At 28.2% G+C, this 27692-nt stretch overlaps 2 protein-coding genes and 2 long non-coding RNA genes across 9 annotated transcripts in view; 3 read left to right on the forward strand and 1 right to left on the reverse strand.

The window, feature by feature from the left end:
* LOC123263206 (serine/threonine-protein kinase 11-interacting protein) overlaps positions 1-3982 on the reverse strand; it is a 40798-nt gene extending 36816 nt beyond the window's left edge. For both annotated transcript variants that reach the window (XM_044725781.1, XM_044725780.1), the window contains exon 1: positions 1846-3982. In XM_044725781.1, coding sequence (XP_044581716.1) covers positions 1846-3982 — 2137 coding nt within the window. The remainder of the gene's footprint in view (positions 1-1845) is intronic.
* On the forward strand, positions 3870-7159 carry LOC123263210. The gene is made up of 2 exons (XR_006509125.1): positions 3870-3993; positions 6640-7159. It is a non-coding gene; the product is annotated as an uncharacterized LOC123263210 (long non-coding RNA).
* A 3811-nt stretch (positions 7160-10970) lies between these two features.
* LOC123263211 lies at positions 10971-11185 on the forward strand. Its single transcript, XR_006509126.1, has 2 exons — positions 10971-11059; positions 11142-11185. It is a non-coding gene; the product is annotated as an uncharacterized LOC123263211 (long non-coding RNA).
* Positions 11186-11850: 665 nt separating this feature from the next.
* LOC123263209 (tropomodulin) overlaps positions 11851-27692 on the forward strand; it is a 53414-nt gene continuing 37572 nt past the window's right edge. For 4 of the 5 annotated variants that reach the window (XM_044725785.1, XM_044725787.1, XR_006509123.1 and 1 more), the window contains exons 1-2: positions 11851-11930; positions 12006-12654. In XM_044725785.1, the coding sequence (XP_044581720.1) occupies positions 12379-12654 (276 nt within the window). In that variant the 5' untranslated portion in view covers positions 11851-11930; positions 12006-12378. Of the gene's footprint in view, positions 11931-12005; positions 12655-27021; positions 27499-27692 lie in introns of those variants that run through there. The other variant, XM_044725788.1, reaches the window with a different exon arrangement.

The following is a 27692-nucleotide window of genomic DNA, read 5'->3' on the forward strand; positions in this document are numbered from 1 at the left end:
ATGATAGATTGGTTGAAGCTGCTGGAATGTCAAGCTCAGATCGAAAATCCGCGACCGGCGCAGACGGACATGTTATGAGAATAGAAGGCTCAGTTCGTTTGCCGTTGGTAATAAACAACGAAATGATAAAGCTAGATGTCAGAGTAGTTCCTAAGCTTGGATACGAAATGATCCTGGGAATAGACGCGGTTCAAGCTTTTGGGATCGGGTTAGATGGCGCTAGCTGTACGTGGTGGACTAAACGACGCCCGGGAATTTTTAGCTGGGATGGATGAAATTGACTTGCTTTTGAGGTCAGAAGTTATTTTTATTGAAATTACTAGTTTTTTATTTTTAGTTTATTTTATTAGAAGCTTAAAATTTTACTGAAAATGAAAGTTGTGATTGACTTTTGTGGCTACCGGATTCCAGACGATAAATATGGCGTCAAAGAATTCAGCATTTACTATGTCAATAAGGATAACAAAATAGTAAGGAAAATCTTTAATATTGTCAAGGCGCCTTGTGAGTGGCACAGTTTGAAACCAGAAACCAAAAAAGAGTATAAAAAGCTGTATGAAAAGAATGGAATAAATTACAAAACCGGATTTTGTAATTATAATATATCGATATGTGTTTTATGCAAATATTTAAAACATATGAAAACTATCTACGTTAAAAATGATACGCAAAAAAATTTGTTAGAAAATTATATTCTTCGGTCAAAAAAGTTAAACATTATTTGCATGGACGCACTGGGGTTCAACGGTGTAGAAGAAATGACAACTAAATGCAGAAGTCATGAGTTGCCTGATAAAAATAATTGTGTTAATGATAACGCGCTAGCTATGGTCGACTGGCTTTTGAAGAATAATAATTCTATTAATAATGATGAAGGTAAAGAAAATTCTAAAGATGTGAGCAACGAACAAACTGAAGTTGCTCAAGAAGTTCCTATGGAAGTGGATAAAACTGTAGATTTAAAGTAATATTAACTTTAATTATGAAAAATATTGCAAAATTAAACGATTTAAAGAATATTTTTTTTCTGAATTTACTTTTCGAATTAATCGATAGTCAATTAACGGTAAAAAATAAAAAAAAAAAAAACGTATCAAAACATGCTTAAGGAGATCCACGCAGTCAAATTTTTAAAACTTCTTGAAAGTTTGTAAATCCAATCTACGTAGCCTAATAATTAATAAAAAAAATTAAAAAAACAGTAGGTTTCCGGGATATTTAATCAAATAATTAGGTTTGAAAATTGTAATTTTTACATATAGGTAAATGGAGATTTCACCAGCCTTGTATTTGATTAAGAATTTGATGCAATTAACGATTTTAAAAAAATTGTATTTTCATTGAATTTGATTCAAAAAATAATAAGCTTTCGATTAAAACAATAAAAAAGTAGATTTCCGAACGTATTACGAAGGTATTTTATATTTTTTATGAAAAATCACAAGGTACTTCCGTTCTTTAAAGTCTTGTATTTGACTTGGCAACACCGCTTGCGCAGTTACCCAAAAGATAAGTAACCGCGATTTTTCAAATGCTAGAAGATCTTAGTCATTTTATTTAGACAGTAAACATAAATAAATTTCAAGGTTAGGGAACTCTTGCGGTGTTGTCAAGTGTATACCAGTAATTCAGAGTGCTATATTTTTTATTAGTCAATTAAATGTTAATAATTATTTAAAGAGCAAATCTTTCGGAAATTTCCTCAAAAATGTTATTAATTAATTTAAAAATTAATTTTAAGATGCATAACAAAAGTATTTCTACGTATTATGTTTTTATAGACATTCTTTACACTAGGAGGGTATACTTGGATCTCCTTAAAGAAGAAAATAAATAAAAACTTACCAATACTCGACTGCGACTCGGAGTGCCTCAGATCCATACTCGTGACATTTTCAATTTCCGTCGTAGAACTCAGCTTGAAACTGACATTATCACCGTCTTCTGTACCATTACCATTTTCATCAGGTTTGTCATCTGGAGTAGTCAACTCATCAGTCTGGATTACCAACGAGCTCTTGCAAGCCGGACAACAAGGTTTCATGTCCATCATCCCGACCCCAACAATATAATCTGGGTCTTGAGAAAAATGCGTCGAGCACTTCATGCACTTGAATACTTTCAACACAATAGCTCGCTTCTTAATTTTCCCTGCCATCAGTCTCACTATTTTAAGAGCATCTTCTCCATCAACGTAGTACATCCTCGACTGACGATCGCGCCTCGTTGTGTCGAAGATAAAATCAACGCTCGTGGTCTCACCGCGGCCCATTATACACGACAGAACAGTGTCCATTGACCACCGATACTTTATTTTCCCCGTTATTGAATCTCGTTCAATAACATATTCATCAGTAATAACCAAAAATACCTCTTCATCAGGATTTTTCTGACTCACCAGAAACAAATCACCAGTTTCTTCTTCAGGATCATAAATTTCTTCCTTCAGTTCCACTATATTATTACTCGGTTCCTCGAACTCGATCTCCAGTTCCTTCTGTTCTTCTTCAACCTGACCGCTATTTTGCTGCTCATCTTGTTGAGATCTTTGATCTTCAACAATTTGTCCGTTCTCCGACCCATCCAGACCTTCCAGATCATCAAGGTTCCTCGGAACGGACGCAACAGGATGTTTATCAAGCCCCATGATATCCTGAACAACGGAACCTGCGTGACTCCTCAACCAATCACCGCCAAACTTTTCCCTTAATTCCAAAATCTTTTTCTTGGTCTCCAAATGTTCCATCGAAGTTTCCAAAACACTTTCCCGGTCATTTTTCCTTCCTTTTCCTTTCCCAAGAGTTTCCTCGATTCCAAGAACCTCAAACTCATCGCTAAGATCATCAATGTCAACTTCTTTAACGACAGTCCTTCTTCTCTTGTCGTTTTCCGGCACACAGACTATTTCCGCGACACAGTCAATTTCCGCTGGCAAACACACTCGTTCACTTAATTTAACTTTCCCTCGGATTGTATAAGCTCTGTTGTCACTTACTTGGTTCTTTTCAGACTTGCTGAGCGGAACAAGGTCCAGTGTGAACTTATTTTCTGCTAGAGCTGCGTGCAAGTACCGGAGGGTGCAAGAACGATGCTTGTCATGGTAAAACAGAGGGTTACCGACCAAGTTTAGCCACAGCAGGGTCGTGATTGAAGACAGCGGCCATAAAACTGAGTGATTCAGCAGACAATTATAAGAAATGTCCAATTCTGAAAGACAATCCAAATTTTCTAACCCGGTTAAGTCATCAATGTAATTGTTCTTCAGGATTATTATCGTTATCGTCCGATACGAAGATCGGTTGAAAAAAGGAATCGATTCTAGTTTATTGTAGCTTAAGTTTACGTATTTAAGGTTTGGGAGACAGTCTAATTCATTAGCAGCGCTGATAAAATTATGGGACAAGTCGATCGTCGAGAGCCACGGTGCTAATTCCAAAGATTTGTCCAGGCGACCGAGATTATTGTACGGCAGTGAAAGACGGTTAAGAGACGCCCAGACAAACCCGACGCCAGCGTCACCACCGCAGGAGCTCAGAAGGCGACCTACTGTACCGACCCCGCCGTTACCGGTACAGCATATGCTCTCCAATTGGCCCCTGATTCCCTGGATACCTCTAACGTTATCTATGAAAACTTTTTGCAACTCCAGGTAGCGCAAGTGACGAAATTTTGTTATGTCAACAGTCACTGGATCGCTTGTGTTCACTATTTTCAGCCATATTGTCTTTTGGACAAAGTCGTGGAGGAATTTTAAGTCACGGAATATCTCGATTTCGGAGTTGTTGCAAACTTGGAACGAACTCTCGAGTTCTTTGGTGTCGTCGACGATCAGAGAAAACGCGTCGTTTAGATCGTGGAGAAGTTTTGTGGAGAGTGATAATTTGCTGGAACCACTGAGTACTTGGTCGCCATTTTTACGGAGGATTTTAGCGAGCTCACGGATTTCGGGTTTGCTTGGCAGGATTGATGATTGCATTGACATTCTTTGATTAGGTTGGCTTTTAAAATACTGAAAATTAAATAGTGTGGTACTGATTAGTAAGAAGACATAGGTACACTAGTAGAAAGGTTAGCTTGACGCAAGACAAAAATTCTTGAACCAAGATTACTACAAGAAAAACTATAAATTTCTTGGGACAAGAGCAAAAATTATTGAGCCAAGAAATTTTTTTTTACTTAAACCTAGTGAAATGAAACTGTTAAATTGCTGTATGTCAATTTTACGTAAAAACTTGGGATCTCGTTAAAATCTAAGAATGTTTAGACATAAATAATTGAGAAACCTAAATCATTAAAATTATTAAAATTTATTAAAACAATGTACTTATTACTTATTACTTTGTACTTAAATAATCGATTATTATATATTAATCTGATGAAAATAAAGTTAACCGACATCTAAAAATTTTGATAAATTTTTTTTCCAACTGTTACAAAAAAATAAGAAAAAAAAATTTCATCTATAAAAAATTTGACAAAATACACGTGCAATTTTTAAAAAATATTTTTAGTACTAAGTAAATGATTAAAAAAAATTAAAAACGTCGGCTAACTTCTGTATCATATTAATATGATGTAATTATGTCAAACTATGTATTCCTTCTGGTTCTATGTACACGACAAAAAATAAACTGTAAAATTCACTTGGATTCCGGTTAATTTTTATAGTTTCTAACAGTAAAGCGGACATCGGGGTGGCAAAAATATGAATATTACAGAACTTGATGTAGAAAGTGTAAAAGCCACAATTTATAATTTAATATCGAAAATAAGTGATTAGTAGTTGTCACTATAGTAAATAACGACTCTCTCATCCTAAAAAATTACAGTTTCAAACAGTAAAAATTGCTATTTCAATATAAAGTCCATACTATGAGGAGAAGGGGAACTCAGATGAGGAGAAGGGGGTCTCACTCTGGGAGAATTTAACATTTCAAACAGTAAAAATTATACTTTTAAAATATACATTTTACCAGTCCAAGCAAATCAATAATTATAGTTTGATTTTTAACGTTGCGTTTAAAATTTACCATTTTACTTTGTAAATATTGACGTTGCTTGTATTAGAAATTTAGTAACTTTATTTTATACTTTTTACATATACACGGAAAAAATAAAACTCGAAAAATTACAGTATAAAATGTAAAATCAGTCCCGTCGTAATCAAAACTAGAAAAATTACAGTTTGAAATAACATTTTTCTAAATTCAATTTTTTAATTTAATATTCAGAGCTTGCAATGTAAATATTACATTATACAATGTAATTCTTATAAAATCTGTAATAATTACAATTTGAAACTGTAATTTTTCCAGTTTTCATCACAAAGCGCCACGTTGCATTATATACTGTAATTTTTCGAGTTTTCCTTTTTCTGTGTACGATCATTTTTTAGGTACGAAATGATAAATATCAAAGTCTAAATTCTTAATTATTATACTTTAACATTTTCAACATTCACATAGCGAATATTACTGTTTGAAATAGTATTTTCTTCCATTTAAAGAATAAATTGTACCGTTTAAATGATAAATATTATAAAGTAAATAGTAAAATCACGATTTTACTGTTAGAAATGGTAATTTTTAGCAGTTGATCATTACTTATTACAAATCGACTATTATTTATTACAGTTTATTTTTTTCCGTGTACAGATACCACCTTTATAAAATCACTATCAGAAGTTAAATGATAAATAAATAAATAAATAAAATTTTATGTTAGCTCATTACAAAAATACTCTTATCTTTATCCAAGATTCTGTTTCGTTTAAGATCATCAAGATCATTATAATAATTAAAAATATTTTTAATTATTTTCAATCAATATTTTTAAACAGGAATAGTACTGAAAAATAACTTTTTTATTTCTTAATTAAATAAATTTCGTTTTACATATAAATTTTTTTGTTTATTTATAAGCAATTTTTATTAAAAAAAATTTTAAGCTTTCTGAAATGTTATTTTTAATCTTAAATAATAAGATTGAAAAAAAAAAAGTGACATTTTTTAGACCTTGCGCTATTTATAGAAAAATATTTAGATTTTTTTTTTTTTAAATTCCTTGATCTCAAAAAAAAAAAAACTTTTAAAAATTACGAAATTTTTTGGAATAAATTAGAGTAAAATATTTAAGATCTTTCACAAAACATGAATTAAGATTTAATTTTTTTCTGAGTAATCTGAGTAATTTTGTCAAAACCTATCAATAGAAATAATTGGCCAATATAACTGAGTCACCTACAGTATATTACTCCAAAATGATAACTGTCTTCAATATTGAATCAATATTAAAAATATAGACCTGAAAAAAATAATTATTAATGACATTAAATTTAGCAGTTAATAATTTTTTTTTTTTTTTTTTTTTTTTTTTTTTAACAAACAAATTTGCTTCAAAAAGTTATTTTTAAAATATTGCATATCAATTTTTTTTTGCCATAATATATTTGTTACAAAAATTATTAAATATCTGCTAAATTAATTTTAATTAATTATTAAAAAAGTACGTGGCAAAAAATAAATAATTTCTAGAAGAAATAATAAGATTAATAACCTCTAAAATAAAAATTTGTTAAGAGTATAAAATTAAAATTAATTGAAAAAGTTTTTTATAAATAAAAAAAAAAAATACTTACAGAAGTTTAAAACATTATATAATTAATAATTCAATTTTTCGTTTGATATTTTTGGATATTACGTTGATATGATTATCGATAACTTGTCTGTTATTATTTACAATTACAGTTGAAGATGGAGTAATAACTATTTAACAATTACTGACAAACTGACATTTCACTCCATGACAATAAACCTGTTGGAAAATAAATCTTTCTTATTAACTTTTTCAATAAACAGATGGATGAAATTTATTCATCGTGTTATTACTAATGCAACAACACGACACATAACACATATCATTACTTTGTGTAATTGTGTGTAATAATATGAAAAATAGTTTCAGTTATTTATATATTGTTTTTGTTATGAAAGTGATTATTGTAAATTGCTTACACTGTACACTGATCCAGGATTTTAAAGGAACAGAAGTCTGCTAGTGCTGCTGATGATGAAGCGGACATTTTCACTGCACATGAGCGCCACTTGGAAACACTAACTAAGCGCGGGAATATTTGAAATCCTTAAGGAAGTTCGAGCGTAACTTATGAGTCAAAATAATGTTTAAATTTTTTTTTACGTTCAGTCTTCCCAATATTCGTAAACATTCTTTATTTTAATTAAAAATAATTTGAACAATTTAATAATTGACGATTTTTACTTATTTAATAAAATAAAGTAGTAAAATGACCTTTGTATTTATTACTTGCCGGATTAAATAAACAGATTTGGCAACAGCGCGTTTGATTATACCCATTACAGAGACGTGGATGAGTGTGTAAGTTAAATATTTCTCTCTCTGTAACTATATTTCTATCCTTTTCTTTTTTCTCAGATGTTGACGCGATGTTGCCAAATCTTTATTCGAATAAATAGCTGACGATAAACGAGTCAAAAACATAAAATTAAACTTTGAATATTTCTAAAATTATATCGGTAATGTATTATTATTAAATTTTTTTTATATTTTACAATAATCCAAGTTTCTTGTGTATAGTTTTTTATTCGTTCACGGAAAGAAGTAAACTGTAATATTCACTCGGATTCCGGTTAATTTTTATAGTTTCAAACAGTAAAGCGGATATCGGGGTGGCAAAAATATAAATATTACAGAACTTAATGTAAAAAGTATAAAAGCCACAATTTATAATTTAATATCCAAAATAAGTGATGAGTAGCTGTCACTATAGTAAATAACGACTCTTTCATCTTTAAAAATTACAGTTTCAAACAGTAAAAATTGCCATTTCAATATATAGTCGATATTATGAGGAAAGGGGAACTCAGATGAAAGAGAAGGGGGTCTCACTCTGGGAGAATTTAACATTTGAAACAGTAGAAAATATACTTTTAAAATATACATTTTACCAGTCCAAGCAAGTCAATAATTATAGTTTGATTTTTAGAGTTGCGTTTAAAATTTACCATTTTACTTTGTAAATATTGGCATTGCTTGTGTTAGAAATTTACTAACTTTATTTTATACTTTTTACATATCATAAGATCATTTTTTAGGTACGAAATGATAAATATCAAAGTCTGAATTCTTAATTATTATACTTAAACATTTTAGACATTCACATAGCGAATATTACTGTTTGAAATAGTACACTGAGAGAAAAGTGCATAGTTAACTGAATCATAACATCACAATTATGAAAATATAGTTTTCTGAACTTTTTTTTTGTAGTTACTCAAACTATGCATTAGTTTAAGTAACTATTGATAAATAGTTATATCGACTATATTTTAATAAATATGTTTTTGTTATCGTGTTAAACAAAAAGTTATTAGGTGACTGAAAGGTTTTTACGGACAACATCTCAGATAGCTAAACTGGAAGAGCCCTTCGTGCATAACCAAAAGATCCGAGTTCGATTCCCGGTCCGAGCTATCCGAATTATTTTTTCTGTTTTCTGAGTTAAAGTTAATCAAGATGGCTATTAAGCTGATATTTAACTGAAAATAGTTTAAGTAACTATCCATTGGGATTCAATATAATAAATAATGTTAGGTACAAGAACTGCAATTAAATAGTGGTGATGCTATTTAACTAGATTTTCCTAGTTCAAATGACCATATTTTTCTCTCAGTGTATTTTTTTCCATGTAAATAGTGAATTGTAGCGTTTAAATGGTAAATATTATAAAGTGAATAGTAAAATCACGATTTTACTGTTTGAAATGGTAATTTTTAGGAGTTGATCATTACTTATTATAAATCGACTGTTATTTATTACAGTTTACTTTTTTCCGTGTAAAGTTGGGAGGTAATTAATATTGAAAAAAATAATTAAAGTCTCGACTAAAGTTTGTCCGCCATAAGAGCCCGTGTATAAGGAGATAAAATATGTGATTTTTAAAATTTAATATCTAAGTAACTAAATGGAGAATCTTTTTAAAATTTTGGGAGTAGATAAATGACTAATTTATTTATTTATACGTATACTTAATTTCAAAGCTCAAAGATGGAAATTATCTTTCATATCAGATTCGCTCGAACCTTAAGGAGGTTCGAGCGTAACTTTTGAGTCAAAATAATGTTTAAATTTTTTTTTACGTTCAGTCTTCCCAATATTCGTAAAAATTCTTTATTTTAATTAAAAATAATTTAAACAATTTAATAATTGACGATTTTTACTTATTTAATAAAATAAAGTAATAAAATGACCTTTGTATTTATTACTTGCCGGATTAAACAAACAGATTTGGCAACAGCGCGTTTGAATATACCCATTACAGAGACGTGGATGAGTGTGTAAGTTAAATATTTCTCTCTCTGTAACTATATTTCTATCCTTTTGTTTTTTCTCAGATGTTGACGCGACGTTGCCAAATCTTTATTCGAATAAATAGCTGACGATAAACGAGTCAAAAACATAAAATTAAACTTTAAATATTTCTAAAATTATATCGGTAATGTATTATTATTAAATTTTTTTTATATTTTACAATAATCCAAGTTTCTTGTGTATAGTTTTTTATTCGTTAAAGTTGGGAGGTTAATATTGAAAAAAATAATTAAAGTCTCGACTTAAGTTTGTCCGCCATAAGAGCCCGTGTATAAGGAGATAAAAATGTGATTTTTGAAATTTAATATCTAAGTAACTAAACGGTGAATCTTTTTAAAATTTTGGGAGTAGATAAATGACGTATTTATTTATACGTATATTTAATTTCAAAGCTCAAAGTTGGAAATTATTTTTCACATTAGATTCGCTCGAACTTCCTTAAATGGCTCAATTTCAGTATCATTATAAATGACATAATAAGAAATATATTATTCACTAAAGACACTGAAGTTGGCAGACATTAAGAATGTTTATAGAATTTTATAGCAATCAAATTAATATGAAAAAAAATTTAATAAGAAACTTAATTTGTAAAAATTAAAAAAAAATTATTAATGGAAATTTAAAAGCATTTTTTTTTTTATTGTAATTGATTCATTATAAAATTTAAAAAAAAAACATTGATCAGTTCTCAGTTAATTTCAGTATCATTATTCACAAACGTAACTGAAAATTTTAAAGCTTTTTTTAAACAATAAAAAACAATTAAAATGCATCAGTACTTTAGTTACTTTTAATTAAATAATTAAAAAAGAAATATATGTTATAAAAATTCAAAATGACACACTGAAAACTAATCTTTTTATTATAATAGCAGAGTGACTGGCAACTTAGATCTCGGATGTGTCAGAATGCGCGGGAGACTAACGCCAACAAGGCGTACGTTCTAGAAACTGACTTCTGCGCACGTCAATTTAGTTTCTTGCGCATGCCAGGTTCCGAGTGTTTCTCGCACTACGCAGCAGTTTCTTAAACATCAACCGACCGCCATTACAGTGACAGTTAACTTCGCGACAAGTGTTTTAAATAAAATAATTAAATATTTTTACGCTGAAATTAATTAAAATTTTCGGATAAAATAAATCTTTAACACCCGCGTAATGTAGAGTGATAATAATTTTCTCGGTGCGGGGAATTTAAATTGTAAAAAGTCATTCGTTGTTTTTTCCTAAAATCACTGACAGGAACTAACCGGCTTTCGTCGTAATTCGTATTATTTATTAATTAATTAAAGAAATAAATATGAAAATTAAGTTAGCCGTCCTCTAAAAATTTTTAGAATTTTTTTTTATTGAAAAAATTATTAAAAATAAAATAAAAAAAATGTTTCATCTGTAAAAAACTTAGAAAACTATGAGTGCAATTTTAGACAAATATTTATTAGTTCTAATTTAATAAATAAAATTTTTAACAAATAAAAATAAATCAATAACGCCGGCTAAGTTTAGTATTATGAATTAAATACATTTTAATTTTGATTTTTTTATTTCGTAAAGTTTTTTTTTTTTGTTTTGACGGTAATTCTTATTCACGCATTTTGCCGCAATTTTCTAGCGTCAACAAAAAACTTTCAAATGTTTATTTTTTCATGGTGAATTATAAATTTTTATTATTGTTAAAAAAATTTTAGAACTTTTATTTTCAAAAATTTTAATAAATCATTATTTTTACAGAAAAAGTAATTATTCCAAGAATGAATGTTAGAATAAAAATGTGAGTATAAATGTTACTGAAATTGATAGACATTTTTGATAGTTTTTTTTTTTTTTAATCAAAATTAATAAAAATCCTTAAATTAAGAATGTAATTTATTAAAATTTTTTTTTCTATTATATATTTATTTTTTAAATAAATTACAAAATAAGTATCAATTTTTTAAAAATAATTTATTGAAAAAATTTAAACAATTGTTTGACAATTTTTTGAAATTTTTATGGAACAAAAATTAAGATAAAAAAATGAAAATTAATTTAGCCGATATTTAATAACTTTTAAATGCAATTTAAAATTAATTACTAATTAAAAATTGCAATTTAAAATTATTAATTAAAAATGCAATTTTTTTTAAATAATTGATCGGTAGAAATTTTTTTGTTAAATAAAATTAAAAAATGGTTAAATGACAGCTAACTTTAATATCACGAGTAAAAAAAAATCCAAAAATTTAACAAATAATTTATTTAAAAAACAATTAGTGTAATTTTTAATAAATAACGTCAGAAAATACTCATAAAACTGCTAATTTAACTGTTATAAATTTGAACAAGTGAAATTAATATTAATTTTTTAAAAAATTATAGAAAACAGATGTTTCTTAATTTCAAAATTTTTATTTAAATAATTTATGAAGTCGAAAAATTTTTTAATGATATTTCATTATAGGTGATAAAAAAAAATGAAGATTCTTAGAATAAAGAAACAAAAATAATAATCCGGATGTTAAAATCGAATGGGACCCAAAGGTACTATCAATAGATATAAACATCAGTGTCTAATTCTTAAAACACAAAACATGAAAGCGTGTTCTATTTTTACAGTAAAAACTTGAACGTCTTCGGTGATCTCCGTCTTGGTCTTGCTGTTGATCATTATCTTGGTCTTTGTCGTGCACACTATTAACAAATTCTTGTAAACTACACTTGAGCATACCCTGGACGGGCTTTTTAACTGGGCGTTGGTGGCGCTGATTTCTTGTATCGCCACGAGCTTTTACATTTTAGTATTTAGCTTTTAGTTCTCCCAGTTTCTTAGTCTTGTGCGCAGCAAATTTTTTTAAAATTTATTATTATTTATTATTTGTTTTATTAACTGGATTATTTTTCAAACTTTATTTTTTTGTAAGTGACTTGTGGCTTTTTATAATTAAATCCTGGTTTTCAGTGAAGTTTATTGAGAATTTAATAACAGTGAATGATAGATTCAAATATGGAAGTGTCGGAAACATCGAATGACAATGACGTCGATCAATCGACGGTTAATAATAATGATAATGATAATGAGGATAGTAATGACGAAGACGGTGATAGTGAAAATTTAAAAATGGTCCAGGATGTTAAGGAAGATGTTGACGTTAAAATTGAGCCCAAGGAAACTATTCTTGATGAAGATGGGTCTACCGTTGAAGAAACTTATGAAATTACTACTACTAGACGTAAAACTACAACTACTACCTACAAAATTCAAGAAGTAAGTTTTTACAGTTCAAAGATTTGGAAAATTTTTTTCATTTTTTTAACTTCTAGTAAGATAATTTTAAAATAATTCAAACGCAAAAAATTTCAAATTTTTTAATAATTTTTGGTACAATAATTTTGAAAAATTACTCTTGATCAAAAATAATTTTTTTTTTATATTCATCACTAAATATCATTATTTTATTAACAAAAATTAATTTTTAAAAATATTTAATTAAACAGATAGGTAATCTATATTTTTAAGAGAATAAGCAAAATTTTGTAGCCAGTGTATTTATATGATAAAATGGGTTTTTATGGTTAAATTTGGTATCGTTAGAAAAGTTTCGACCTGGAGTTATGCCTTTTCAAGGTTTTATATCATTCTCACCAATAGTTAATTTGTAATGATAAGTATTCAAGCTGCATTCGAAAATTCTCTATCTCTAGATACATAATTAAGGAATGACTTTGTATCTCATAAACTATTGACATTTTTAAAGATATAAGCTCACCCTGACATTACACTCATCGAGACCTTCCATTTGAGTACCCACATCAATTTTTCATATATTTCATATATTTATATATAGCATATATGTGTACATATGAAAAATATATCAAAAATGGAAGTGGGTATTCAAATGAAAGCTCTTGATAAGTGTGACATCAGGATAAGCTTATATCTTTAAAATATATATTACATAATTGAGAAATGACCTTGTATCTTGTGAACTATTGAAATTTTTAAAGATATAAGCTCACCCCGATATTACACTCATCGAGACCTTTCATTTAAGTACCCAGATCAATTTTTCATATATTTCATATATTTATATATATCATATACATATATATGAAAAATATATCAAAAATGCAAGTGGGTACTCGAATGAAAGCTCTTGATGAGTGTAACATCATGATGAGTTTATATCTTTAAAAATATCATAAATTGACAAAATACAACATGATTTCTTAATTATTGACATTTTTAAAGATATAAACTCATTCTGATGTTATACTCATCGAGACCTTTTCATTTAAGTACCCACATGAATTTTTCATATATTTTAAATATATGATATTTCTGATATTTGTGAAATATATAAAATATATAAAAAATTCATGTGGGTACTCAAATGAAAGCTCTTGATGAGTGGAATATCGAGATGAGCTTACATTATCAAAAACGTCAATAGTTAAGAAAGTACAGTGCAATTTAACAAAAGTCATTATTTAATAAAGGAAAATTTTATTTATTTATAGTTCACAAGTCACGGTAGTTACATAGTGACTGAAAGGTTGTTAGTTTAATTTTTTATTTTGTAAAAAAGTAATTTTTAAATTAATAATTCATAGAATAAAACTAAAAATTTTTAAATATAACAAAATTAAAATAAAATAATTTTTAAATTTAAAAACTTAGAAGTTTGATTAAAAATAAAAATAAAATAATCCAATTTTCCTTGAAAAAAAAATCTAGAGCTCAGTATTGATATTACATATTTATTTTTTTATTTTTTATATAATAAATATTTTTTAGAGGTTAAATAAACTAGATTGATTAATAGTTTATCGCGTGCGGTAATACATAATTCAGCGATTTGTCGGTATATTTTTACGTCATTGTCAAAAGACGATTTTAGATTCTGGCAAAGCGTTTATATTAGACTTAGTATCATCTAACTTTTGCTGAAAAATAATTTCAATAAAATAATTAAAATAATTTATAAATCATAAAGCTATATACTTAGTAGAATAGAGAGTATGTATGTATATAAAAATTTATATAAATATATATAATGTCATCAATCACTATCTATAGTGATTGGCTAATTAATTAATTAAAATGACAAGTTACATTTTGACAAGTATTATTATTATGAAATTATTTGCTTAGAAATTTTGAGCGATGATTTTTCTTCTAGCATCTTCAGAAGAAAGATAGAACTATAAAAATATTGTAGAAAAAAAATGTAGATATTAGAGAAGTGAAAACGTATGTCGATATTAAAATAGCATCGAGGTCGAAGCCAAGAGCTTTCTTGATCATCAACAGTCTCGTTTATTTCCAGTCATGTTCCAATTGATTTACTTTTATGTAAACATTTACATTCATTTTCAATAATTATCTCATAAAAGTTGTAATAATCATTACCATAATAGTAATTACTATTTTATTTATTAATTTATATTATTTAATATTATTATTAATGATAATATTTTATAGGGTTTGAATTTTTAATGGATTAGGTAATGAATCAGAGGAATGTGTATTTTAATTTCTGCAAAATGTTGTGGTCAAAGCCAAAAAGATTTTGCAATTACTTTTAAAAAACCTCGTACCAAATTCATCGTCTCATTTTGTTCTACTTTCTCTGGGAAATATAAATATGAATTAGCTTTTTAAATATTATTTTTGTAACTTGTTTTAAGTTTTACATTTTTAAAACTACGGAAAAAAAATTTCTGGGAAAATTTACGATTCAACTATTGTAATGGAATTTAGTTTCATTATTAATAATTTTCAAATATTTTAGAAGAAAATTCACTATTTATTGACGAAATTTTACGACTTACTATCGTAATTTCTCCAAATAATCTCTATTATTACGAGAATAAGCAAAATTTTGTAGTCAGTGTATTTATATTATAAAATGGGTTTTTATAGTTAAATTTGGTATCGTTGGAAAAGTCTTGACCTGGAGTTGTGCCTTTTTATGGTTTCATATCATTTTTACCGAAAGTAAATTTATGATTATATTTAGGCTACATTCGAAAATACTCTATCTCTAGATGCATAATTAAGAAATGACCTTGTATCTTGTGAACTATTGACATTTTCAAAGATATAAGCTCACCCCGATATTACACTCATCGAGACTTTTTATTTGAGTACCCACATCAATTTTTCATATATTTCATATATTTATATATATGTATATATGAAAAATATATCAAAATGCATGTGGGTACTCAAATGAAAGTTCTTGATAAGTGTAACATCAGGATGAGCTTATATCTTTAAAAATGTCAATATAATGAAGAAATGGCCTTATATCTTGTGAACTATTGACATTTTTAAAGATATAAGCTCTTGATAAGTGTAACATCGGGATAAGCTTATATCTTCAAAATACATATTGTATATATGTATTTATGGAAAATATATCAAAATTTTTTCACATGATATCAAAAAATAATTTTTTGATCGTATATTTATGAATTTCAAAGTGACGAAATTAATACTCATTTTTATTCACTATTTTTTAGACATAAAAAATAAAAATAAAGAATTAATAAAATTTTTAACGAATTCGTAAAAAAAAAGTTTTTTATTAAATTTCTGCAATTTCTTAAAAAAAAATTGGACTTCAATTTGATCCAAAAATCTAAATTATTAAAAATAGCAGAATTATTTAAAAAATCAGGAATTGTTGTTCAAAATTTCTTTACCGACTAAAGATAATATTATCTTGATTAACGTGAAAATAATTACCGACCGAAGGTACAGGTCTTTCGAGCTAAGGAGTCACAATTCAAGGCAAAAAATACTAGCCGAATATTTCACTTGAATCAATAATTTATAAAAGAATTACGGCATTTGTATTTCCCTGTTTATTTTTACACCGCCTAACGTTGAATTAGAGCTTAAAAAAATAAACATTATCCCTCAACATAAATTACGATCCATTAATATATAAAAAAAAAAAAAAATAAAAAAAAAATAAAAAAAAAACCAGACATCCATAAACATTTCAAACATCATTTAAAATTTAAGCCGGAAAACTGACAACTTTACAATTAAATTTCTCAACTCGAAACTGTTTGGTCTGACGTCAATATCTTTGCGTCATTTATGACACTTGCACTCAGCTCAGCAATTTAAAATAATATTATTACTACTATAATTACTTAAATAACTTCTGATTCATTATCATCATTATGAATTAAAATAAAAATTATTTGGTGAATTTTATCGTGCGAATTGACGTAAAATTAGCTTGTGCCATTTAGAAAATATTATTTATTTTGATAAAATGGATTTGAGATCAAACGCGGGTCGTAGACATGAAATCTATCGGTCAACCACACCGTAAATATAACATTAGTCTGCACAATTATATATATACATATTATATATGTATATTTATGTCATGTTATGATGAAATACGAATTTAAACGTGACGACAAACGATGGACAAATTACTCAGAACAACGACGACATTTAACTAGTACGTGATTCTGGTAATATATATACCAAGTGTTGAGCTAATTCACGATTCGGTTGACTGATAAAAGACACTAAGTCTTTATATACTTGTATTTACATATGTATTATTTATATAGAACGTCAAGACGGTGTAACATCGTTTAGTTTCATCGTTTCCGTTTTAAAGTTCTCGATCTTTGTTTATAATTTTAGGTAGCGAGATCATTTATTTTTGTATCGAACCCGGAACTTTTTTATTAAAAATTTTGTTTGGAAAAGTATGAATTTTTGTCTTTGATTAGAATATTTTGGTATTTATTATTACAATTTTAAATAATTGGGAGCTTTTATTTCATAATAAGACAATCTGACAACTGCACCATCTTAAGATTCCGTAAAAATCACATATTATTGATATTTTAAAAGATTTTGTCACAATTAGGATTTTTGTAATAGCTAAATGGTACAACTGTCTATCGAAAGCGCGGATTGATCAGGGTTCGAATCCAATCTAGGTTATATTTGTCCATTATTTTAGTTTGTAGAAAAATTAATATTCTCAAGGTGCGAACATTGATTTTCTTGATTTAAATATTTATTTATTGAGCTGAAAGAATAATTTATTAAATTATCAAGTTCTGAACTATTGAAAAAAAATATTTTTCAAACTTAATTTATGAGTAAATTAGTTTTATAATTAAAAGTTATTTTCTTAATTCAAATTTTTTAACATTTATTGAATTTATAAATAGAGCCTTTGAAATAAAAAAAAAAATTTTTAGACATTAATGTTCTAATAAATATTTTTAACTTCCCGCTAAGAAAATTGAAAATTTTCAAAAGTTTTCTAGATTCGGAAAAAAAAATATTTTAAATAGCCAACTTGAGAATTTTCATCCAAAATTGTTTTTTTTCAAAATCTAGAAAACTTTTTTTCAATAAGAAAGTTATGGTAAGAAAAATTTTGATTTCTTCAGCTAAGAAATAAAATTGTTGAAAATTTTCAACAAATTAATTACTTGTCACAAAAATGTCCATATTTTTCGAAAGAAATTTTTCGGTGGCTGAAAGGTTGTTACGGACGATGTCTTAGATAGCTTAACTGGAAGAGCCCTTGTTACGTTACCAAAAGATCTGGATTCGATTCCCGATTAGGGCTATACAAATTATTTTTTCTGTTTTCTGAGTTGAGATGACTATGAAGCCTACACAGAAAAAAAGGTTCACTTGAGCCAAAAAAATAATTTTCTTCCTAATTATTTTCTTGAGCGAAAAAAAAATTTTTTTTTGACCCAAGAAATTTCACTTATTCCAACAAAATTAATTCTCTTGCTTTAAAAAATACGTATCTTGATCCAAGAAAATTTATTTCAGTCAAGAAAATCTTCTTGTTTTGAGAAAATTCAGCCTCTTGTTCCAAAAAATTTAGTTCTTGATAGAAGTAAATTTTCTTGTCTTGAGAAAATTTCTCTCTTGCTCCAAAAAATTAAATATAAAGATAGAAGTAAATTTTCATTAATATTTTTATTGATTAACATGTCAAATGGGAAGATCAAATAATATTGAATACTTTTTTTTTTATTCAATATGTATAATTGCACGCTAAAATAATATAAAATGCGTATCAAACATTAAAGAGAAAAATTTTCTCAAGGTGAGAAAATTTTTTTCTCAGCTGAAGTAAGTGGCGCTGCTTCCCTAAAGTATCTAAAAATCTTGATCAAATTTAAAAATTTATTGTATCAAGTATTTATGATAATTTGAATTAAGAAAAAATGACTTCCACCAAGAATAGAATTTCAAGAAAAATTTTTACTTCGGCCAACATAAGTTCGGTCTTCCTTCAGGCACCCGAAAATTTTCTTGAGCCAAGAATTTTGTTCTCCAGTCAAGAAATTTTTCTTTCTGTGTATGTTTAACTAAACATAGTTTAAGTAACTATCTATTAGGGTTCAATATAATAAATGATTTTAGGTATAAAAATTTCAATTAAATAGTGGTGATGCTATTTAACTAGATTTTCCTAGTTCGAAAAATCAAATTTTTTTCTCAGTGTAATTGTTAGGAAATTCTTATTTTGGGACCTGCAGCTGGAATGTATTTTAGAAAGATCGGATGAGTTTTCTTTTACTATCTTAAATGAGACAAAATTAACGACGAGCACTTACGAAACCTATAAAACTATTAGTCCTATCATAAATATATTCATCCAATTATACCAGGACACAAATAGCTCATTTGACACAATATTAAGTCCAACTAAACTGAGAAAATTGACAGCTGGTTTAAAACTGGCCTGGCTCTCGAACTTAAAACAGGAAATGAAGGAATACACTCGATTATAGACGGACCATAATTGCGCTACCGGAGCCAGATGTAATGAGAGAAATAGCGTATGTTCCTCACACGTTAGCGTTCGTTTGAATCCGCGATAGAGATTAAGATAAAGATGGATAGATATATTTGTACCGGTAAGTGAATTTACGTGTCGAGTCATCATCATCATCATCATCATCTTCCTCAGTTCTCATCGTACAATCACATACAACATTTCCCCGACTTATACACCTATACTTATAGGTATAACATATGCATTGTACGTGTATTTTGTATCAAACTTGTAACCCGATGATCGTCAGTCTTTATGTCACTTTAACGGCGCTTCGTGTTCGCCAATATAATGGATAACGAAGTGTCGCCAGCTGTTCAACTTATATATTGAACTTATCTTATTGCTTTTCCGAGCTAATTCTCTTTTTCTCTTTACACATGTCTTCATACTCTACTTTCTTCATTCGTGAAAAACAATTTATTTTTAGAAAAATAATTCTGATTTTCACTTTAACGGAAAAAGATTGAGAAAAATCCACCCACAGAAAGAAAAATTTCTTGAATGGAGAACAAAATTCTTGGCTCAAGAAAATTTTCGGGTGCCTGAAGGAAGACCGAACTTATGTTGGCCGAAGTAAAAATTTTTCTTGAAATTCTATTCTTGGTGGAAGTCATTTTTTCTTAATTCGAATTATCATAAATACTTGATATGATAAATTTTCATATTTAATCAAGATTTTTAGATACTTTAGGGAAGCAGTGCCACCTACTTCAGCTGAGAAAAAAATTTTCTCACCTTGAGAAAATTTTTCTCTTGAATATATGATATCCATTTTATATTATTTTAGCATGTAATTATACATATTGAATGAAGAAAAATGATTCAATATTATTTAATATTCCCATTTGACATGTTAATCAATAAAAATTTACTTCTATCTTTATATTTAATTTTTTGGAGCAAGAGAGAAATTTTCTGAAGACAAGAAAATTTACTTTTATCAAGAACTAAATTTTTTGGAGCAAGAGACTGAATTTTCTCAAAACAACAAGATTTTCTTGACTTAAATAAATTTTCTTGGATCAAGATACGTATTTCTTGAAGCAAAAGAATTAATTTTGTTCGAATAGGTGAAATTTCGTGGGTCAAAAAAAAATTTTTTTTTTCGCTCAAAAAAAGTAATTAGGAAGAAAAATATTTTCTTGGTTGAAGTAAACCTTTTTTTTTTGTGTATGGCCTTAGAGGATTCAGGCGAATCTGAGATACATATTTATGAAAAATAGAACTTTTGTTCGGGACAATTTGTCTCAAATTCTTCCCTGAGAAAAATTGTCGATAATTATTCCAGAAATTTTTGGGATTTAGATCCGAATTTAATCTGCATCCAATTGCTATATAGAATGTATGGAAACTAATGATAGTTAGAAATGAAACACAAAGGAAACTTTTTTTTTAATTAAAAAATACCTTTGGAAGTTTTTTATCGATCTTTAATGACTTCTAAGATCAAGATCGAAAAGAGACATACAATTCCAGGACATTTTTTAACTTGAATTTAAAAAATTTATTATAGATTGAAATTAGTAAAGATAAATGCCCTGAAAACAAAGAAAATTTTTATTGGGGAGAAAAAAATATTTTTCCAGGTATTGAACCAAATTCCAGGTATTTTTACACCAAAAAACGGAATAAAAATAGTTTAGTTTCAAAATCAAGCTCAAGTATGTTAGTCCCGAACTTTGAACTATCAACACACGCATTTTTGTGATCATTTTCAATTTTTCCGGCGCTCTAGAAGTTTTTTTCTGCGAAAAAACGGTAAAAAATTCAAACTAAACAAAGAAAACTTTTTTTGTATCAAAAATTAAGCGGCCAAAAAATTCTACAAGCTTTTGGGCATCAAGTGCCAACTTTTCCTTCACAAGCCTGTTAAATTTTTTGTTTAAATAATTTTTATAGTTGTGAAAAAAAAAAAAAAAAAAAAAAAAAAAATTTGTCGCAAGAAAATTTGATCAGTATAAACATTGAAATAAGAACGATATAAAGAGTAATTTTAAAAAGCTTCAAACGATTAAAATTTATGATCAAACCAGTAGTTAAATTAAAAAAAAAAAAAAAATTATTACCTAGGAAAAATGTAAATTTTTCCTCCACGCGCGGAATCTTCTGTGTCAATACACCGAAAAAAATGTAAAAATAAAAACAATTTGGTTTTTTTTTTAAGTTTACTACACTCTTATATTTATTTTTAATTCTGTTGTATATCTTATCGAATCTGGTGTCTAGCGCAAACACTAAAAGCTTCCTGTTGGTTCTAATAAAAAAACTTTCAAGGAAATTTCCACTGATTTACTATTTCAAACATTTTAACCAACAGAAAACGCGGAAGTTTCGAATAAGGGAATTTCATTTTTCTGTGACAACATCATTGTATTTTAAAATTAATGGAGATTAATGGTCGGGATTATATTTTTAAGCTCGGATTTACTTTGTTTTTCGAGTTTTATTTATATTGAGCTCAAGATTTTTTATAATTTTATATAACAAAAGCTCATAGTGATAAACTTTGAATTTTAATGCATAATGTTCAAGTTCTATTCTACGGAGCGTGATTTCTTGAAAGTCGTGGGAATTTTCTAAATAAAAATAAGTTTTAAGTGAATCGGTAAATTTAGTAACGTATCATTTTTTACTTCTGTCATCCATAACAATCTCTCATTTCTTGGAAATTTTTTTAATAGCTGAGTCATAATATTAAGACTCATTATTTGATATTTTTGGAAAATTTGAAAAATTCAAGCTTAAAAAAATTTAACCTTTCAGATAAAAAAAAAAAAAAACACTTTTTTGAAATTTTTTAATTAAATTGCGATACATTATGACCAAATCAATCGATTTGCCATTTCATGTAAGAATTATTATTGCAGAGAATTAAATTTGCTACAAAATAAATATTTTTTTAATCAAATAAGCATTGGTCTTGAAAAGTATCAATTCGACACAATTTCTTCCAAGGACCTTTTTTATAGAACTAGCATGAACCGCGCGCTACGCGCGAGTAATATGTCTGCAATAAAATCACATTAAAATAAAAATCTGGAATACGGTTGACCCTAAAGGCCATCCCTGCAACATCCCGCTAATTCCATATCTAAATGCTGAAAATTGCACTTATGACGTTTTTGAGCTCTTCGAGCTCAAAAATATAATTATCTCACCTCCGGGCGGAAAGCGTCAATTTTCCTCCCGCTGCGCTAAACGAAAATGGCGCTTTCCGCCTCCGTCGAGGAGAAAAATAGTATACACACCACGGGCAGTAAATAAGAAAGCCTAAGATCACATGTTTATTGACCTCGGCTTCGCCTCTGACAACAATTACATGTGATCTGAGACATTTCTTATTTGACTGCCCTAGATGTGTAATATACTGTTGTATGTTATGTCGAGCTCTCCGAGCTCATAGAGTTAGCTGTTCTAAGTTTTTGAGCTCTTCGAGCTCAAAAGTCTAATAGAAGTTAAGTAAAACAGTATTTTTGGAATTTTTAAACTACAATAATTTCTGAATAAATGAATCGATTTTCACGCGGTTAGTAGTATTCCACGCAGTTTTTCAAATTATATGATATACTTTTGAACACAAACTGATCGAACCGATAATCTTAGAGAAATTTGAAAAATTCACTTTTTCCGAATTTTTTCGACCACAATAACTCACGAATCAATCAACTGATTTTCACGTTATTGGTGGCGGTAGACGTGGTTTTTTAAGCTCTAATAATTATTTCATTTCATCAAAAACGATCTAAAAAGAAATCTCGAAGTTATGTGAAAAAAACACTTTTTTCGAAAATTTTCGTTTTCGATAACTCTTGAACAAATCAACCGATTTTGACGGGACTGGTGGCAATCGACGTGATTTCTTAAACTTAAGAGCGGATTAGTTTTTGGAAGTGATCGGTGTAGCCGTTTTGAAGTAATTATAAAAAAATAATTTTTTAAAAATTGTATTTTTGAGATTTCTCAAAATCTAGCGAACCGAATCGATTCAAATTTTCACGAAATTTAATAGCAATGATACTCTTTAGATTGCCACCTATTTCAATCCAATCGGCCAAGCCGTTCAGAGGTTTACCTACATACAGCCGCACGGACATAATCGCGGGAATAGTCAGGGAAGTTTCCTGTGACTTTAAAACGTCGAGATCTGATGGAAACTCGATTTTTGCAAAACGGGGTAAAACCAACAACTTCCCGATTTTTAAAAATTTTTAATTTTCTTAGCGGGAAGTTAAAAATTACACACAAATAATTTGTACACTAACACTGATATATAATTATTAAATACAAAATTAATAATACAAAATATGTAAAAAACAAAAAAAAAGTAAACATATCAGTGAAGTTAATAACAAATAAAATTAATACAATCAAATTAATTAAAATAATTTCGAGCGCTTAGTACCCTTATAATGTTCACTACTACCCCCCCCCCCATATATGACGCCATAAAAACCCCATATCGACATTCTAATTAGCAAATTGTCTGTCTAACTCCATTGTAGAGAATCTTCCATTTGTACGAAAAGACAATTAGTTCAAAATTTATTATCACTTTGAAAAACAATTTAATATCTAAAAAAGGTATAATATTTTGGTTCGGATCATTCAAATAATTTATAATTGAACTATTGCTACATAAAAATGTTGAAAAATCACCTTCTAAAAAATAAGTAGTTAGACCAATTGCTAATCAGACCGTCGATATCAATCCCATAGAAACCTCAATAAAAACCCCATAGAAATTTTCATAGAAAACCCATAGAAGACACCATAAGAACCTTCTCTCAAGACAAAGTCCCCATAGAAACCTCCATAGCAACCGTTGCTAGACAACGCTCCCATAATAACAGTTGCCTAGCAACAAGGCTTCACATCTTATCAAACCAACTTTTTATTTGGAGAAATTGAATTTCTTATAATATAATTATTTAAATAATTATCATTTATCTATATAAAATTATAGCATCTAATAATAATTGTCAAAAACGCCTATTTTTTAAATAAAATAACCATAATCTCAGAAATAATTAATTTGACATGATTTCTTCTACACAGAAAAAAAAATTTCTTAACTGGAGAACAAAATTCTTGGCTCAAGAAAATTTTCGGGTGCCTGAAGGAAGACCGAAGTTGTGTTGGCCGAAGTTGAAATTTTTTTTGAAACTCTATTCTTGGTGGAAGTCATTTTTTGTTAATTCAAATTATCATAAATACTTGATACAATAAATTTTTATACTTGATCAAGATTTTTAGATACTTTAGGGAAGCAGCGCCGCCTACTTCAGCTGAGAAAAAAATTTTCTCACCTTGAGGAAATTTTTCTCTTGAATATTTGATACTCATTTTATATTATTTTAGCGTACAATTATACATATTGAATGAAAAAAAAATGATTCAATATTATTTGATCTTCCCATTTGACATGTTGATCAATAAAAATATTAATGAAAATTTACTTCTATCATTATATTTAATTTTTTGGTGCGAGAGAAATTTTCTCAAGACAAGAAAATTTACTTCTATCAAGAACTAAATCTTTTGGAACAAGAGGCTGAATTTTCTCAAAACAACAAGATTTTCTTGACTTAAATAAATTTTCTTGGATCAAGATACGTATTTCTTAAAGCAAGAGAATTAATTTTGTTAGAATAAGTAAAATTTCTTGTGTCAGAAACAAATTTTTTTTTTGCTCAAGAAAATAATTAGGAGGAAAAATATTTTCTTGGCTTAGTAAACCTTTTTTTCTGTGTAATAGTAAAAATAAAAAACTCTTTTGACGATTTTTCTCTTTTGCATAAATTTTTTTTTATGCAAAGTTAACAAAATTTTTGGTTTTAATAATAGAAATTTAAAAAAAAAAGGAAAAATCGAAGTAAAATCATTAATTTCCCAAGTTCTGAAAATGATTGATTTTCATCGAGGGAAATCGGAAAAATAAAATATTTAAGCATATTTTGACCTGAAAAAGAACGCCCATAAATAAACAGTCAAAACACATTGAAATAAACGAAAAATCAGTAAAAATAAAAACTTATCTAATATAAAAATAATAAATATAAAAATATAAAAATATAAAAATAGATCCAGCAGCATAAGATTAAACAACGTTGTTTTTGACTCGAAAAGTAAATGCTTTAAAAAATTTGTTATTCTCTACAGTGGGCGTGATAGTGTTATAAAGGTCTTGTCTGTTTGCAAGACTTAAAATTTAATCTAAACTGCAGCAGTATAGCAAGTGATCTCTTTTAGTAACCTTGAATGAAATTCACAGAGACCGTGACTCTGCGTCGTATTTATCACGGGTGTTAGCGGTGTGCTAAATGGTCTATAAATTTAACCTCCTTTGCCAGTTTAACCAAAATATATTGTCGAAATCTCAACATCTCTCTTCATATCAGCAATTCACATACAATTGAAATTGAAATCAAGAAGCTAAATTTATAAATTTATTTTACATTATTCATGTAATTTAAATCAAAACACTAAATGCTGGTTGTTGGTTATGCAGAGATATATCTTCAACATCTGTCGAGAAGAGTATCATCTTTATTCGCTAAAGAGTTAAGATGCTGGCTGAAAGCTCCATCTTACGAAAGTCGTCCCATACTGTCGCGAAAGTTATAAATAAATCAAACTTTACTATATTCCGTATTTATTTATCCTACTTAAAAATAAATCAACAAAAGAGCCTCTGTGTTTTGCTATTCTTGAGCAAAAACAAAGTTTTTTTTTAACATTGGACCATATCTAATGCGCTCAAATTGATTAAAATCACTTCCACAGATAAATTAATATTCCCAAATTTTTGAAATCACTCTTCACTCTCAATATTGCATTATTATTTCAATTTGCAAACCAATAAAATCTTTTACCGAAAAAAAATTTTTTTTTTCACGACTATAAAAATTATTTAAGCAAAAAATTAAACAGACATGTGAAGGAAAAGTTGGTCCTTGATGTCCAAAAGCTTGTAGAATTTTTCGGCCGCTCAACTTTTGATACAAAAAAAGTTTTCTTTGTTTAGTTTGAATTTTTTGCCATTTTTTCGCAGAAAAAAGTTTCTAGAGCGCCGGAAAAATTGAAAATGATCACAAAAATGCGTGTGTTGGTAGTTCAAAGTTTGGGACTAATATACTTGAGCTTGATTTTGAAACTAAACTATTTTTATTCCGTTTTTTGGTGTAAAATTTGTGATTTTAGGCTCGAAAAGCGGTTCAATACCTGGAAAAATATTTTTTTCTCCCCAATAAAAATTTTCTTTGTTTTCAGGGCATTTATCTTTACTCATTTCAATCTATAATAAATTTTTTAAATTTAAGTTAAAAAATGTCCTGGAATTGTATGTCTCTTTTCGATCTTGATCTTAGAAGCCATCAAAGATCGATAAAAAATTTCCAAAGCTATATTTTAATTAAAAAAAAAGTTTCCTTTGTGTCTCATCTCCAACTATCATTAGTTTCCATGCACTCTAAATAGCAATTGAATGCAAATTAAATTCTGATCTAAATCCCAAAAATTTCTGGAATAATCATCAATTTTTCTCAGGGAAGAATTTGAGACAAATTGTCCCGAAAAAAAGTTCTATTTTTCATAAATCTGTATATCAGATTCGCCTGAATCCTCTAAGGCCATATTTCACTGGCATTCATCACGCTAGTTCACACAAATAAAACGAATAAAACTCATACTTAACAAAATCGTACGTCTTAGTCTAACGTCTACTCTACCTAATTATACCAGATCTCAGTATTTCTGGAAACACACATGCAGATCAGACGCTTACAAACGTTTCGCGGCTCCGCTCTGTCGGGGGTGCTTCCCCACAGCGGCTGGACCTCAGTCTAGCGTGGTCTTCATCGGAGTGTAGATCAAACCATTTTAATAATCTATCATTTATCAACTTATGGAGCTTCTGTCAACTCTGTCTGAAATTTTGACCGCGATGTCATTTTCCGAGTGAGCTTTTTGATTCGGCTATCCAACATTTGACACTAGCTGAAGTTGTTGATCATCATCAAGTGTATCTGAGTGTCTTTGTCTTTGTCTTTGTCTTTGTCTTTATCTTTATCTTTCTGGGATAAAATCCTCGATCAAGGATTTATTTAAAGTTTTTATACAAAATGACAACCACCGAGGTCTTCCAGGACTGGGACTCACCCTACGAGACTATTTCCAGTACCAGGAAGACCACCAGAAAAACTACCACTCGGACTACAAGAAGAGAAGTCATCTCACCGCCTGTAAACAATGGGGTGAGATTATCTTTCAAATACTTTGTTAGTTTTGAATCTTTATCTCAAAATGGCTGACTTGATATCTAAATATGTAAAGTTTGAATTGTGCGATGAAAATTTTGACGTTTTATAGAATTTTGAATCATTTATAAGATCAATTTTAAATTGGATTGCTCAATTTTTATGGATAGTTGTGGACTGATTGGTAACTA

The sequence above is a fragment of the Cotesia glomerata genome, linkage group LG4 (assembly GCF_020080835.1).
Source record: "Cotesia glomerata isolate CgM1 linkage group LG4, MPM_Cglom_v2.3, whole genome shotgun sequence".
NCBI lineage: Eukaryota > Metazoa > Arthropoda > Insecta > Hymenoptera > Braconidae > Cotesia > Cotesia glomerata.